The sequence below is a fragment of the Aythya ferina genome, assembly GCF_964211825.1.
Source record: "Aythya ferina genome assembly, chromosome: 5".
Lineage (NCBI taxonomy): Eukaryota > Metazoa > Chordata > Aves > Anseriformes > Anatidae > Aythya > Aythya ferina.
This window is the reverse complement of record NC_140301.1, coordinates 16,451,815-16,465,846: the sequence shown is the minus strand read 5'-3', so window position 1 is coordinate 16,465,846 and position 14,032 is coordinate 16,451,815. Positions and strand designations below refer to the sequence as shown.

Here is a 14,032-nt window from a genome sequence, read left to right as displayed (position 1 = left end):
TCTACTGAAAGAAAACGCTGAAATGAGAAATGACTACTTGGACAGAAATTAAACTGAACATTTCAGCATAACCAGATTCAGATTGTGTTCATTTCAAGAAATCAGCAAAAGGGCAAACTCACACAAGGTCTAATCATTCATTCACTTCATCCCCTCCTATTCTCCTTCACCTTTTCCCTGTGTCCATCCCAAACCCAACTTTATATCAACTGTGCTATAATGTGAAACCTAATGGGTAGTGAAACCTCATGGAAGCAGACTACATTGCCCTTTCCCTTCTTGTGCTCTCCTCACTCATTTCTTCACAAAGGTAACACATTTTCATATTTTAAGATACATCCCCAGCTCCAGGGAACTGTTCTTCAGACTGTTCTTGTAGTCTGTTACAAGCTTGCAAGCCTAATTCTGGCACTGTCCAGTGGTTTGCACACCTCTAACCATGCAGTTCTTCCTGGCAGCGTCCTGCAGCTTGCACACCTGTGCTTAACCAGACCTCCCCTCCCAGCAGCTCTCAGGGCTCGGTTATCAGTGGAGTACACATGAAGCATTTCCTAGGAAAAGCTGCTCAGTCAGGGCATGGTCATGGGATGGAAAGGAGAGGAAAAGCAATCACAATTTCTTAAAACTGTACTTGAGGTATTGCATTCTCACCTTGACTGAACCTGCATTGGAAGCACTTTCTGTCTCACCAGGTCAGAGATCTTTGGCTCTCTGCAGGCTAGAAAAAATATAATGTTGCACAGTACTTTTCCACATTCACAGCTAAAATGTTATGATTCATACCCATTTCCACCCTTTCCTCTCACTAGCAATAGGGGGCTGGATTAAGAAAAGGGGCAGTAAATTATGTGCATTGTAATAAAGGTAGGCCCTACAAGGTAAAGCTTTAGGAAAATAGTTCCCCACAGGTCTCCATATCTATCCATTTACCACAATGGAAGCAACTCAGCATCATCTGCACTGGACACTTTCAGCTGTTGAAGAAGATTTGTCTATTAGAGTATCTGAATGTCAGATTTACACCACCACAGCTGGCAGTTATGAATCTGAGCAAACTTTAGCAATAATAGAACCATACAAAAAAAAAACATTTAATTTCCACCTATGTAGCCACACAGATCTAATGCCAGTGAGTCAGCACACTGAGAAAGGCTGCAAGATATTACAGGCTTCTGAGAGCCTGTTTGCTTGGGCACCCTTTGGGAGGAGCTGGGGGCTCTGAAGGAAACGAACACCACAGAGTTACCTGAATGTGCACAAAATAGCAGAAGGACAATTGAGGATTTCTAATTTTGCATGTTCTGTTTATTTACTTTAAAAGCAGGATAAAATATTCAGCTTTATCACTTCAAATAACTCTGCAAGGATCTCCTTCCTGCTGCGCACAGTGGAAGAAAAGGAATCTTGCAGGATGTATTTCATCTGTATGCCTGAGCACTCATGTTCAGTGGGATTTAACAATATCTAGCTCTTTGTGATTACTGTATATGTTAACCTTTATGTCATTGTCAAAGTTAACTTCAATAAAGAAGCCTTCCACAAATGGAGATGATTATACGCTTCAGGGAGAGAGTATTTCCATCTAAAATAACAGAATAAAGCAAATTCCTCAGGGGACAGATATATTTCCTTATATTATCATTACTTCAGTTAACAAAAAAAAAAAAAAATCCATTAAAATATATTTCAAAAAATTGCTTTGGGAAAATGAATTTGGCAGTTCCCCAGCCCAAATTCCTTCATCCATTCAGGGCTCATGCTTACAGTAGCCCCAGGTCAACAGCATAAGTCCCTTTCTAGCAAAGTATTTAAAGATGTGTTTCAATGGTTTGGTGAACACAGATAATTTAAGCATGTCCTCAAGTGGTTTTCTGAACCGAATGTCCAAGGCTGCAATCTACAGGCTTGGCCTTATAAACCTTTATGCTCAGGACTGGTCCCACCAACTGAACAGCATTGTGAGAGGAGAGCTGGGTCCTGTCACAACAATTCTGATGACACAGTTATTTCCTTCTATTTCAATTCCCTGCTGATCTTCTTTGCTTTTAACCTTATACAGATTTCATCCTAGAAAGAGGGTAATAAGGGTTATGGGGAGCATTACTCACCATCTTTAAAGATGAAAGCATCTGCTGGAATCACTGGCAGCTTCTCTGGCTGAGTTTAGCAGCCAGTAAGAGCTGGCAAACTACCAATCTCAGTATCAGGTGTCAGTCAGAGTTTATTCTTAGGAAAAATGTTTCTTTGGCCAATGCAAAATATAAAAAGCAAACTCCAGTAAAAACATAGCAGCTTGTAAGAGTTGTTGTAAAAAAAATAAATAAATAAAAAATTTGTAAACTACCTTTTATGCAGATTGGCTGTTTCCCTGACCATTCTCCATTGTCTTGGCAGGTCCTCTTTTCATTCCCACTAAGAACATATGAGTTGTTACAAAAGAAAGCAATGACTGTGCCAATTTTTGCATAGCGTCCATTCAAGAGCTCAGCATCTTCCATTACTCTTCTGTAGCCATTGAGTGGGCCACCAGGATCTGAGCAGTTTTTTTCATCTAGAACTAATGATAGGGGGAAAAATAGTAACCATTTTATCAAGTTCACAGCATTATTTTCACCCATCACACTGCTTGACATTTCATTCAGATTTTACAACGCATTCTGCACTTCATTAAGGATGCCCCAAGACCCGTTTGGGATCCCAGTCTTAGAAAAGATCATATATTAAAGAAGAAATGTTAATACAGATGTCTATTTATAATACATTTGTCTTTGTTGAAAGTGTAAAACTCTCAAATCATTAAAAAGTCCTTAAAACTTGGCTGCCAATCCTGAAAAAGAACCTTGACTTTACATGATGTTAATGTCCCATTAACATTAACGGGGCTACTTCAGGAGCAAAAAAAGGATGCACTTAAACTATTTGCAGAAAACAGGCTCTTGGCATCCTTTTCCCTTTATATACTTCCAATACTTTACTGGACTTGAATAATAAACTAGACTACTTAATTTTGCTTTTATGTTTGGTTGCAGTTTGGTCTCTTAGCACTGACAGAGAGATCTCAATAATCCAGGGAAATACAGGAATTTAAATAGAACATATATAAATATATTTACTGATACTAAAAGTTTAATGTGGAAATTCATAAGCACACTGCCTATAAAACCTCTTTTACTTTCTCCTTCCCAATATTTTCCTCTCCTTTTTTTTTTTTTTTGCTGTTGTTCTTTTTTCTTTCAATAAGCTTAAATTTTTGGCCTAAATCTAGATGAAAATATTCCCTATCTGATGCTAATGAATGCTATTCCCTGTAATCTTGACCCCTCCGCTCTTTATAATTAGCAGCTGGAAAAGGTTGCTTTTTTTGGATTTCATCTCAGTTTTCTTGTCAGGCTGATGGTAATATGCAATTCTATTTAACTCTTCCTCTATCTCATTGCATGACATCCAGTGAAGGTCTCATTTAGACAGTGTTGGTGCTGCTCTGCACAGAGCGTCCTGAGAAGACTGTGGTCTTTTGATTGACCAGAAATGACCCCTTCGCGGCATTGCTTCAGACTCTGCTGAGCCTCACTTCACAAAAGCACCAACACAAACCAAAATGCTTAAAATCCCTGTGAAAGGAGCACAGTAAAAGTGCATAGGCATGGGCCTGACCAGACCAACAGAGCCCAGACCAACAAAGATGTAAGCACATAGCTAACCATGGTGGTACAAGGTTCAATAAGGGCATGTGCTCTTAACACTGAGCGTATAATTCAAGTGTAGTGTGCATTTCAGTGCTTTATTTAATGACACTGGATTTTTGTATACGCTGAAGGTTTTGCGTGTACTTCAATACTTTTCCACATGAGTCATATTGAATAAACAAGAATGAGAGTTGAACTTCCTCTCAACCAGGAGAAAGGGAGAAGCCGAGCCCTGTCTCCTTTTCTTTTGGCTCTCTCTTTCTGCCCTGTACCTCAGGGGCTGTCTTACTCTCTCACAGATGACTTATAACTTGATACTGATTGAAGACTGCAGGGAATCACCCACAGTATAATGCTTCATTTGCAAGTTGTTTTCTGTGCTGATATCTAGCCTAGAGGCATCATCTGATGAGCAGAGTGCATTTGTTTCCAAATGTACCAAAGCTTGACCAAATAAGTCAACAAAGACCTTCTCTTATTTCATCCTGTGCCTATCAGTAACTCAAATCATAATTCTTTTCTTCTGTAAGTTCTGGGTTATGATTTTTCTGACACATTAAAAACAAAGAGAAAACATCTGGGAAGGAGAGACTCAAATTTCAGCACTGATACTACAGTAACAATCAAGTCTAGAGACAGATGTTTCAACAGATCTTTATCCAGGGACGTCATGCAGCAGGAAATTATCACATTTATTGCAATTGGAGGTGTTCTCTCTAGACAGAAGAATGCCTTTGCTTGCTTTTTCAGATGAACTTATATACAGCTGTTTCACGACACTTCACCTGAAATTTGCATTGCTTGCCACAACCCAGTTGTGAAAGCACTTTTCAAATTGATACAAATTATTCTGGAATATGGAAATAAAATTGTGCAATATGGAACAACTAAAGAAAAATTAGAAGTCTCTTTGGATGGGAAGAAGGGGCTTGGAATATCACAGCTGAATCAAAGTGAATGGTAGATCTACCATAGGCATGCAAACTTGCACAGCAAGAATGGATAGAAGTTTCTCTTTTAACAGTTTTTCTCTAGGATGGGAATGCTGTTGATGTTAAGAGTCTAGTCTTCATGTGGTAAGCCTCAATCACCTCCACAGAGTGCACCAAGCTCCTGCAGAGAAAGTATCAGAGGTACGTAGCAATGGAAGTAGCTATCCATTGATGCACAAAGACCCTCACTTGGAGTTGGTCCTAGAAATTGCCAGTGTATAATATAAGAAGGATGTATGCCTACAGTTTTTGAGATTATTTTTCAGTCATTCGATGTTTCAGTCAGACCTTTATATAAGTAAGTCTTGCAGGCTTGGGCTCCAGCAGAATAAAATAAGAATCCCTACTGCTATTTAAGGCAGGAAGACATAAGAACATCATGTTAAGCCATGGATCTACCAAATTTCAAGCGAGATTTAGATATTCTGGTTTCATGCGAATACAATGGTTGAAACACTTGATAAGAACCAAAACTTAAAGTGACCTTACCACATTCGGGATGATGTGTTGACCAAATCCCATCAAGCTGACAGTAGGCAACACGGCTGCCTTTTAAGCTGTAACCTGCGTTGCACTTGAAGTAAACCTGGGCCCCGTATTTAAAGTCATCTCCTTCCACAATACCATGAGCGGGAGCACCTGGAGTCCTACACATCACCACTGACAGTTCAGATATTTCAAAAAAATCCACTTTATTACAAAAACAGGACTGTGTTAAGATGATTCTTTATTTAGAACATTGAAAAACCAATTAAAATGGGCACAGAAGTCAAAATTGCAAGACAACTGCTGATTTTAGAAAGTTGTTTATACCTCATTTCTACACACACTTACATATACGTCACTTTTCAAAACATGCCTAGATCCATTCAGTTCAATGGGATAACTCAAAATGATCATATGCATAAGTATTTGTACCATTATGATTTTCATCTGCTCAAAACACTGGTATTTGAAGCACCTTCCACCTAAACAGGTCTTGAACCATTTTTGGTCAACAGAAAATTTAGATCCTTAAGAGCCTTAAATTTTAAACTCTTTCAAATTCTTCCTTCAACATTTATATACTTTTTCAGATAACATCACTGAAATATTAAAGCATTGTTATTTGTATAGATCAAACATTATCATAATGACATTAAAAAGGAACCTTGATATTTACCAAACCGTGATATTTACTCTTTCCACAGGGTTTGTTCTATTGGGGAAATACTGACAGACGATGGTGTATTTAACTACTGCAAGTAGTAAATATTAGATTAAACATCCTAAGCAAGATTTCTCTGAGAACATCAAACCAACCATACTAAATCAGACTGAAGGTCCATCCAGCACAGAATTCTGTCTTCAATGACAGCAAAAGGTAGGTTTGATAAAAAGAATGTAAAAACAGAGAAAGCAAAAAGAATGCTTTCCTGGCATAATCTGGCAGCATTCAGCAATCTGAGGCTCAAGAACTACCCAAACTACGATGGTATCTTTGGTAAAACATACCCTGGTGGATTCCTTTATATTAGTTTGTCTAAGTATCTTCTAAACTCAACTACATACTTTATATCCACAATATGCTGTGGCAATGAGTTCTACAGAGTACGCGTTGTGTCAAAAATCCACTGCCTTCATAGGTTTGGTTTTTAGCCTGCCACATGATAACTTCATTTGATGCTTTCTTCGCTATCAGAGACAAAGAATGCCCATGTCCTATTCACCTTCTGCAAGTCACTTTTCAAGAGCAATTTTCTGTATCAATGTAGAAATTAAAACAATGTAGGAAATACAGATTTTGGTGTCTGCACAACCCAGCAGATGCAGTACTCCTTTGAAGATAGATAGGTGAATGCTACAGAGATCATCCTTGCTTTATGTTTTTAGAATTTGACTTCCCTTTCTGTTTTGCCTTGTAGCTACTGGATCTGGACACACAAAGAATGTTGCTTACAGCCAAATTTTGATCCTTACACTTGCAGAGGAAAAAACTTTGTAAGGCCTCAGGCCTGTAATCCTTACTCAGAACACGCATGACTCCATCTATTTATATGGAGCATGGACGATCCAATTATTCACATAAGGAAAGAGATTCTTGAGTGAGTAAACGTCCTAAAGCAGTAGCACTCACAAGAACAAGGCTCAGTAGAAATTCCCCTCATTTTATGGATTACTACAAATGTCAAACAATGATTTGGCAGAATCACTTGTGCACTAGTAAGCCCAAGTCCTGGAAAGAAAAACTGTCTAATACGTCAACTTTAGAGACGGGCCCAGACTCACTACTCCAAGTCAAAACACATCCACTTAGGGAAGGTCAACATTTCCTCTTGTCTGCAAGCGTTCTGCATCAGCGTCATCTTTTGAAAAAGAATAATGATGAAAATTCAGCAAAATTCATTCCTTGCCCATGAGGCTTTTCATGTGAAATATACCCATGCGTATATATGTGTATACAAAAGCACATGCAGAAATGAAAGGAAAATAATGGAAGCATAGATTTTCTCAGTGAATGCTTGTCATCCCAGTTATGATCTTTGTATTCCCAGTAACTCCCTCCATATCTAAATTTCAATTTATTGCATCATATTTGTGTTTCTCTCTGTTGATGTAAAGTCACACTCAGCTTGTCAAATGAAAACAGTTGATCAGAACCATCTGTACACCACTCAGAGTTCTCCTTTTTGTCATAAATACAGGTTTTCTGTTTTCTTGTGGTCCAGTTCAGCTCTACAGAAAAAATCATTTGGTGCTTTTGTGTTCGAGGTCCCTCCTGGAAAAAACTTATCCAAGCTACACTTACTTTTTACCCACAAACTATGAGTGTTTGTTCTTGTTCAGTCTCCTGAGTGATTAAGATATTCAGTTCCTAGCTCTTGCGATTTGCTTTGGTTGCCAGTCTTTCTTTAGATTCTCTATGCCAGTGTGACCCAGCTGGAACAACTCTGGTTTTACTTATGAGGTAAATTCAGGATTTTGTGCACAGATTGATTTAGTAATGAAACTATGGCCTAGAGTAGAGGATATGGAGGCAGAAGGTCATGAGATCTAATCATAGCTATGAAACTGTGGCCATGGGTAAGTTGCTTCATTTGCTGTATCAATCAAACGAAAGCACCCTGTTCCTCACAGGGATGTTATAAGCATTAGCTCATATCCACTTGTGTCACAGAGTCATGGTGGAATTTCTCTGATTGCAAAACAGCTGAGTATTATTAACAGGCGTGTCCCTGTTGTTGCCCGTGCCTCTATCTGCTGGGTGTCTGTTCTCTTGTTCTCATCATCCTCCCTCATGGTCTGTCCTAGTCTTTAACTGTGCCACTGGAGGCACAGCCATGCCTTTTATCTTTTCTTTGGATCATTTCATTAGTTCATTCTTACTCTCTTCAAATTAAACATGGTTTTGAATCCTGAGATGTTCCCTGCACCTCACTACCGCAGCTGAGCTCTGTTTTCAGCTTATATTATCTAGCCTGAAAGTCACATACAGTTACTCTAGTACTTGCCTTTGCTGCTTTGATTTTGAGCTCTGTAGCTTTTCTCCCTGTACAGCCTGACTTGCCTTTTATCCCTTTTACCTAATAAATCTCAGGTAGCTCTTATGCACCCTGTCCTTTTACTTGTGAATACTTCAGGCAATGAAGTTTTGAACAGTTATTGTGAAGGGAATCCTAGCCTCTTGTGTGCTTCATACAATTCACTCTTTCCTTTTTGTAGATGGCTTCCCATCAAGGGTATAAATCTGATGGGTTCTTACATCTTTCTGAATGTGCAGTATATTCCACTGAATCTTAGGACAGCCTCTTTTGTTTGAGATATTGTACTGAAGTCTTTACATTCTCTCCTGATATAAGACTATATCCAACTCTCCAACACATTTTTCAGAAGTCAAAAAGAAAGAAAAAAGGAACATTTTGTAAATGTCATTCATACCTAGCTCTACCCTCTGGTTATACACAGTAGCCGAAAGGCCTCTGTCCTCTGAACAGCAGCCAGTGCCTAGCTTCTCAAGAGATAAATACCTTACCTTTCCTCTCAGTGCCCTTTGCACTGCAAAGATGCAAATGGCAAGGTAGAGAGCTTCAAACAGAATTACCTGAAGAACATCTATGAACTGTACTGTGAGGTCAGTCATGTTCACCCTAAACTGTAATGTTTGAGACAATCCTGCAGAAATGGAACTAAGACTGGCAGGGATTTCAGGTTGTAGTGTTCAGTCTCTGCACCCTTCTTTCCACAAACAGAGGACCAAAGACACCGAGAATCCAGAAAATGGGATAGGTGAGTGAAAAATTACAAGATGGTAATGGACAGCCAAATATGAAAGAGATTGCATGCAAGGTCTGCCAAAAAAAGGTCTGAGCAACACAGAGACCCCATGTCTGAGCCTGATCCATTTCTCATGCCATGGTGTTATCACACCTATAAAGGCTCTGGGGATCTGAAAGAAAAACTAGGGAATTAGGGAAAAATAATCTTGGGGAAAATTAGCGAAAAATAATCTTGAGAAGAGACTAGGAGCTAAGAATGACGGCTCTGGTCATGCAAAACTAAAAACTGTAATAATGTAAAAGCTAAAACCAGAAAGGATATGGCAAAATGTTTAAAGGAAGATAAAGAGGTATGTTCAGGCAGAATAAAATTAATAACAGAATTTTTACTCAAGAAAAATGCTACAAAAGTCTTCTTGACAAATGTTTGAAAGACATAGTAGGATCTAAATTGAAATTGTATGTCTCAGCACTTGAAAACTGAAAATCTATCTAAAAAAATAAAAACAAAACAACAAAGAAGATGTTGGAGAACACTGATCATCACTAGCAAGCCCATTATGACCTAAGAGATTTGTTTGTTTGTTTTAATTTTTCCATGTTTTGCCCCACCATGTTGTTCCTTGGAAGTCCCACAATTAATCTGTATAGGCATATAGATAATCCTTGTCACTTTAGTGTGTGAGGCAACTAGTGGCCTGAGAAAACTCAGTTTACAAGAAAGGAAAGTAGAGAGGTGTAAGACAAGGTGGCTACAGACAGTTCCATAAGAAATGCTGAACTGTGACAACCGTTTTTAGAGGGAGGACAAAACTCAGAACTGCTTCAAGTATCTATATAACAAACTCAGAGAATCCCAGTAAAATTGATTATCCTTCTTGCCTCTTAACTTGTTGCCTTGGAAAACAAAACAAAACAAAAATATTTCTGTCCCATATGAAACACAAAAATGGTTCCACTTTTGCAGATAACTTTCTTCAGTCAGAGAAAAACTAGACTAGAGGAACAGTAAGTTCCTGAATTTTTAAGTAAATGTTCCATTATTAATAAAACCAGCGCAAATTCTTCTCTCTTCTCAATTATAAGTAGGAGACGTTCCTCAGATCTGAATTATCTGCCATTTAGAAATAGTTTTCATGTTCATTTTATAACCAGTGAGATAAATTAGATGGTCTCTTAGGCTACACTTTTCTTTTTCAGTGTCCTTCAAATCCTGCCTGATGGAATTATCATTTGCTCTTGTCCCAGAGTCCCTTCATTAAATGAACACCGTTTTATTCTGCTGCCTTCCTCTCACCCACTTCCTCATTAAATAATATATATTCCCTCACACAAATCATACATTATCTCTAAATTCTGCACATCCTTTTCAATAATATATTGCTTACCTGAAATAAATCTCATTTCTCGTTGCTGTTTCAAATTAAACGTTTATATTTCTGTTTTTGCTCCCCCCAATATATTGGGTGAAAGAGTTAATAATTTTTATTTTTATTTTTTATACTAATTTGCTCACAGGATGTTTTAATGCTACTACTGCTAAAGAAATTGATTTTTCTGCATATTCCCAAGTCAGAGTTTGGCTTTCAGACTGACCCATGCTAATGTATATAGCACATTTTGACATCTAGTGGCTTTGGGGAAAATTTTTCTATTCACTTGTAATATTGCTTTCACATAAGGTGTGCTGGCAGGCTTAGTGGAGGCCAAACACTGAAAATGGCCACAGAAACTGCACTTGATGATGAGCAGGGGTGCAGAGCAGCTTCTGCTGGTATGGCTCCTAGCGTACATATTCTGCAGTGAAAGAGAGCTACGGACCTGCTCACAGTGCCACCACCATAGCCAAAACCACTCTAATGACTGTCAAAGAAAGCCTGACAGAGACTTCAGCTGAAGAAATTTAAATGACTATCCTCAGAAACAAAATCCCGAAACAGCCTCCAAATGGAATTTGGGCATTTTGTCAGCAGAAAGCCTAAACGCCATTCTCTTCTCCTGGGAACGGCACCGTGACTCAGCCCCTTGCTGAAAGCCACAGCAGCCCCTGAGCCAGACAAAAGCTGGACAGGGACCCTCTACAGCAAGATTTTGGACCCTGAGCTCTGCAGATTCCTGGCTCCACAGCACCCTGGCTGGCAAGGTACTCTGGAGCCAGTGAACCTGGAAGCCCTGGAAATCACAGCTCCAAGATGCTCTTGCTGGAAAGAGCCTAACACGCAGGGGATGTGGGATTGGAAGTGATTTATTTTTTCTCTGCTTAAGTAAGTAATTTTTTAAAAATCCAGCAGAAAATAGAAATTTCTTTGAAAAGTGAATTTACCACTTCAGAACCGTTCTAACAGAGGACTCCCAGCCAGTGGTACCCACGTGCACTTCATGCAGCCCACCCGTAGCTGCAGTTGCTGCCTATGGCCAACTCTGCTGAAGTAAATAGTGGCAAATCCCATCAGGTTTGATTTTTGTCTTGTAAATCTCTGACTTGATCAAAATCTTTTTCTTGGTTTAACTTTTGTTATGAGGGCAAGTCTAATTACATGACTACCTGAGTGTCGTTATATAGCAGTTCCTAAAATTTATGATATCTGTATTTCCGAATTCTTTGTAAAATGAGTGCCTGTCTGCATGTGACTGCTGGGGAAGCTGTAGGACAGACATATTAAGTGATTTACCAGAAGGCAAATAGTGAGTGAGTGGCAGAGCTAGGAAAAGAGCCGTTATCTCTGTATATTCTTACTAAGTTTACTTGCAAACTGGCCCAGCTTTGTGCAGAAACCAGCATTAAAATATTGTGTCGTTGTATAATCCAATGCGCTGTTCTCAGCAGCAGTGACGAGGTGATGGAGCTGTACAGGAGCAGAGAGCTGTGTGCCCCTGAAGGCACAGCACAGGAGTTGAGGGGGAGCAGGACGCCCTTTGCAAAGCCCCTTGAATAAAGAGCTTTTCCGAATTCAGACTTACAGAATTTGTCATCTTCACTCATAACAGAGCTTGTTTTCTATTCTTGGCCCTTGAGCTTTGTGAGTCCATGCAAATCTCTGGCACTCCTTATTCCTACACTATCCCTTCCCTCCCCAGCGGGCACCCACAAGGTGAGGATGCCCCAGGTTCCCACAGGGTTTGCTGGCAGAGAAGAGCTGATGTGGAGGAGGACTCAGATGGCTCTCCTCAGACATCATCCCCCCGCAGCTTGGCAGAGCAGCCCAGAGACGAGGATGCCTAACACATAAGCCCACAGATACTAACTTTAGCCAAAAGCATAAGGGCATTGGCTGTCAAAATGTTTTTGGAATGCCTGTGTCCTCAAGGAGGGAATGAGGTGAGGGATTTCTGGAGGCTGTGGCTCAGAGTACTCAGGAGAATGTTTTTTAATTTTTTCTCATAAGCAGTGAGGAGGACTTCCAAGCAAGTATATGATGCTGGCGGTGGGTTTGATGAAATTGCCCACCAGCATCCTGAGGCACGTCCTGGGGCAGTGTGGCTCTGCAATCTCCTCTGAGCAGGGCAGTACCACCTCCGGGAGCCTGGGAGACCTTGATGCTTCAAGTCACACTGCAGGGGAGAAGCCCTGACTCCAGATTCATGCTTTAGGACCCCCAGCTTCCTGGTCTGGCCTTCAAAGCCTGCTGACTGCCACATTGCATACCTGAGGTCTGCAGCAGGAGAATGGGTAGAGCTGCCACAGCCCCAGGGCAGAAAGGTGCCATTGCTGGCGGATGACTCCAAGCAGGTCTCACACCCAGTGGCTGGAGCATCAGAAACCTGCTCTGTCTAGCACCTAATTGAGCAAGCTGTGTTAGCTGTGGCGAGAATGCCCTTCTCTCTGTGACACTGCTAGAAGAAGAACAAGGATTCTTCCCCAGAAATGTTCCCCTTCATTGCAGTAGCTTCCATTCACTTTGTTAGCCAGCAAGGATTTTGCATTAACTTTTGCATTAACTTGTGTTTCAAAAAAGAGGAAACTATCTGCCCTCCTTCACGGCTTGTGCGGTGACACATTCTCTCAGTTCCAAAACCAGCATCTCCTGCAGAAATGCTGGGACACACAATTTACCACAAAGACCACTGATCTTAATTTGTGCCCCCTGAAAGAGTTCTGGAAGCTGAAAAGCTCCTCTCATTGTTGATTTTTGCCAGTCCTCACATTAATCCTGGAAATGTCAAAGGAAATCATAACAAGAGCAACTCATGAGCCAACCCCAAGTACTAGAGATTGTAGACTTCCAGTCCTACTTTCTGGGCCTCTTCACTTTTGCAGCAGTTCCACCAGCTAGGAATAATTACACAAAACTATGACATAATCCCTACTGAAATTTAAATCTTTTCATTCCCTTCCAGCCAATTGGAACTCACTCCTGATGTTTTCCAGCTCCCTGCTTCTGTGAATGAGACAGTATCCATGTGAAAATATGCTTGGATCACCCACTGTGATTTATTCATCCGGAGGCAATTTGGAGGTTGTTGCTTACAATTAGCCACTTGATCTTTATCAGCATTGTTCCTAGCCCTTAGAAAGCTGTGTCTCTGGATACAACCTTTCCGGTATTCGGTATTCGGATGGCCTACTTAATTACACAACTGGACCTGTTTGTGCATGGGATACTGGACTGAGTGAAATCCTAATGAATGATCCTCAATATTCACTTTCTCTATCAGCAGCAGGAACTAATATTGAGAGTGAGTTCCCCAATGTGTCCCTTGGAAAACATCACAATATCACGCTGCAGAGGAGAGCACCATCTGCTCACAGGGAAGATTGTAGAGCCACAGAGAAGCTGATATGCTCCTTATTATACCAAATGACAAAAGAGAGTAAATCATCTTGAGGTGTTTCATTTTGGAGATGTCAGCCTTCCAGCTGAGCAGGGACAAGCCCAGGCAATGCCGGATGGGAAAGACATTCTAAAGAAATGCAAGTTGCTTTGAAACAATGTTTGTGAATGTCCATTAACAGGAACAGGAAAACACCATTTAATGAGATAGATTCACTCCGGTGTGGCTGAGAGAATAGTTTATTCAGTCTTTGGAAGGGATCTAAGCTGGATTTCAGGCAGAAAAGATGATCTGGCATTGCCTGTTTAAGAGAAAGAGATCAAAA

General features: G+C 40.2%; 1 protein-coding gene across 2 annotated transcripts in view; it reads right to left on the bottom strand.

Moving 5' to 3' along the window:
- PAMR1 (peptidase domain containing associated with muscle regeneration 1) overlaps window positions 1-14,032 on the bottom strand; it is a 52,357-nt gene that overhangs the window by 4,752 nt on the left and 33,573 nt on the right. Inside the window, exons 7-9 of one of the 2 annotated variants that reach the window (XM_084520223.1) lie at window positions 5,168-5,338; window positions 2,345-2,557; window positions 652-718 (exon numbers count right to left, since the gene is read on the bottom strand). In XM_084520223.1, coding sequence (XP_084376349.1) covers window positions 652-718; window positions 2,345-2,557; window positions 5,168-5,338 — 451 coding nt within the window. The remainder of the gene's footprint in view (window positions 1-651; window positions 719-2,344; window positions 2,558-5,167; window positions 5,339-14,032) is intronic. The other variant, XM_084520224.1, reaches the window with a different exon arrangement.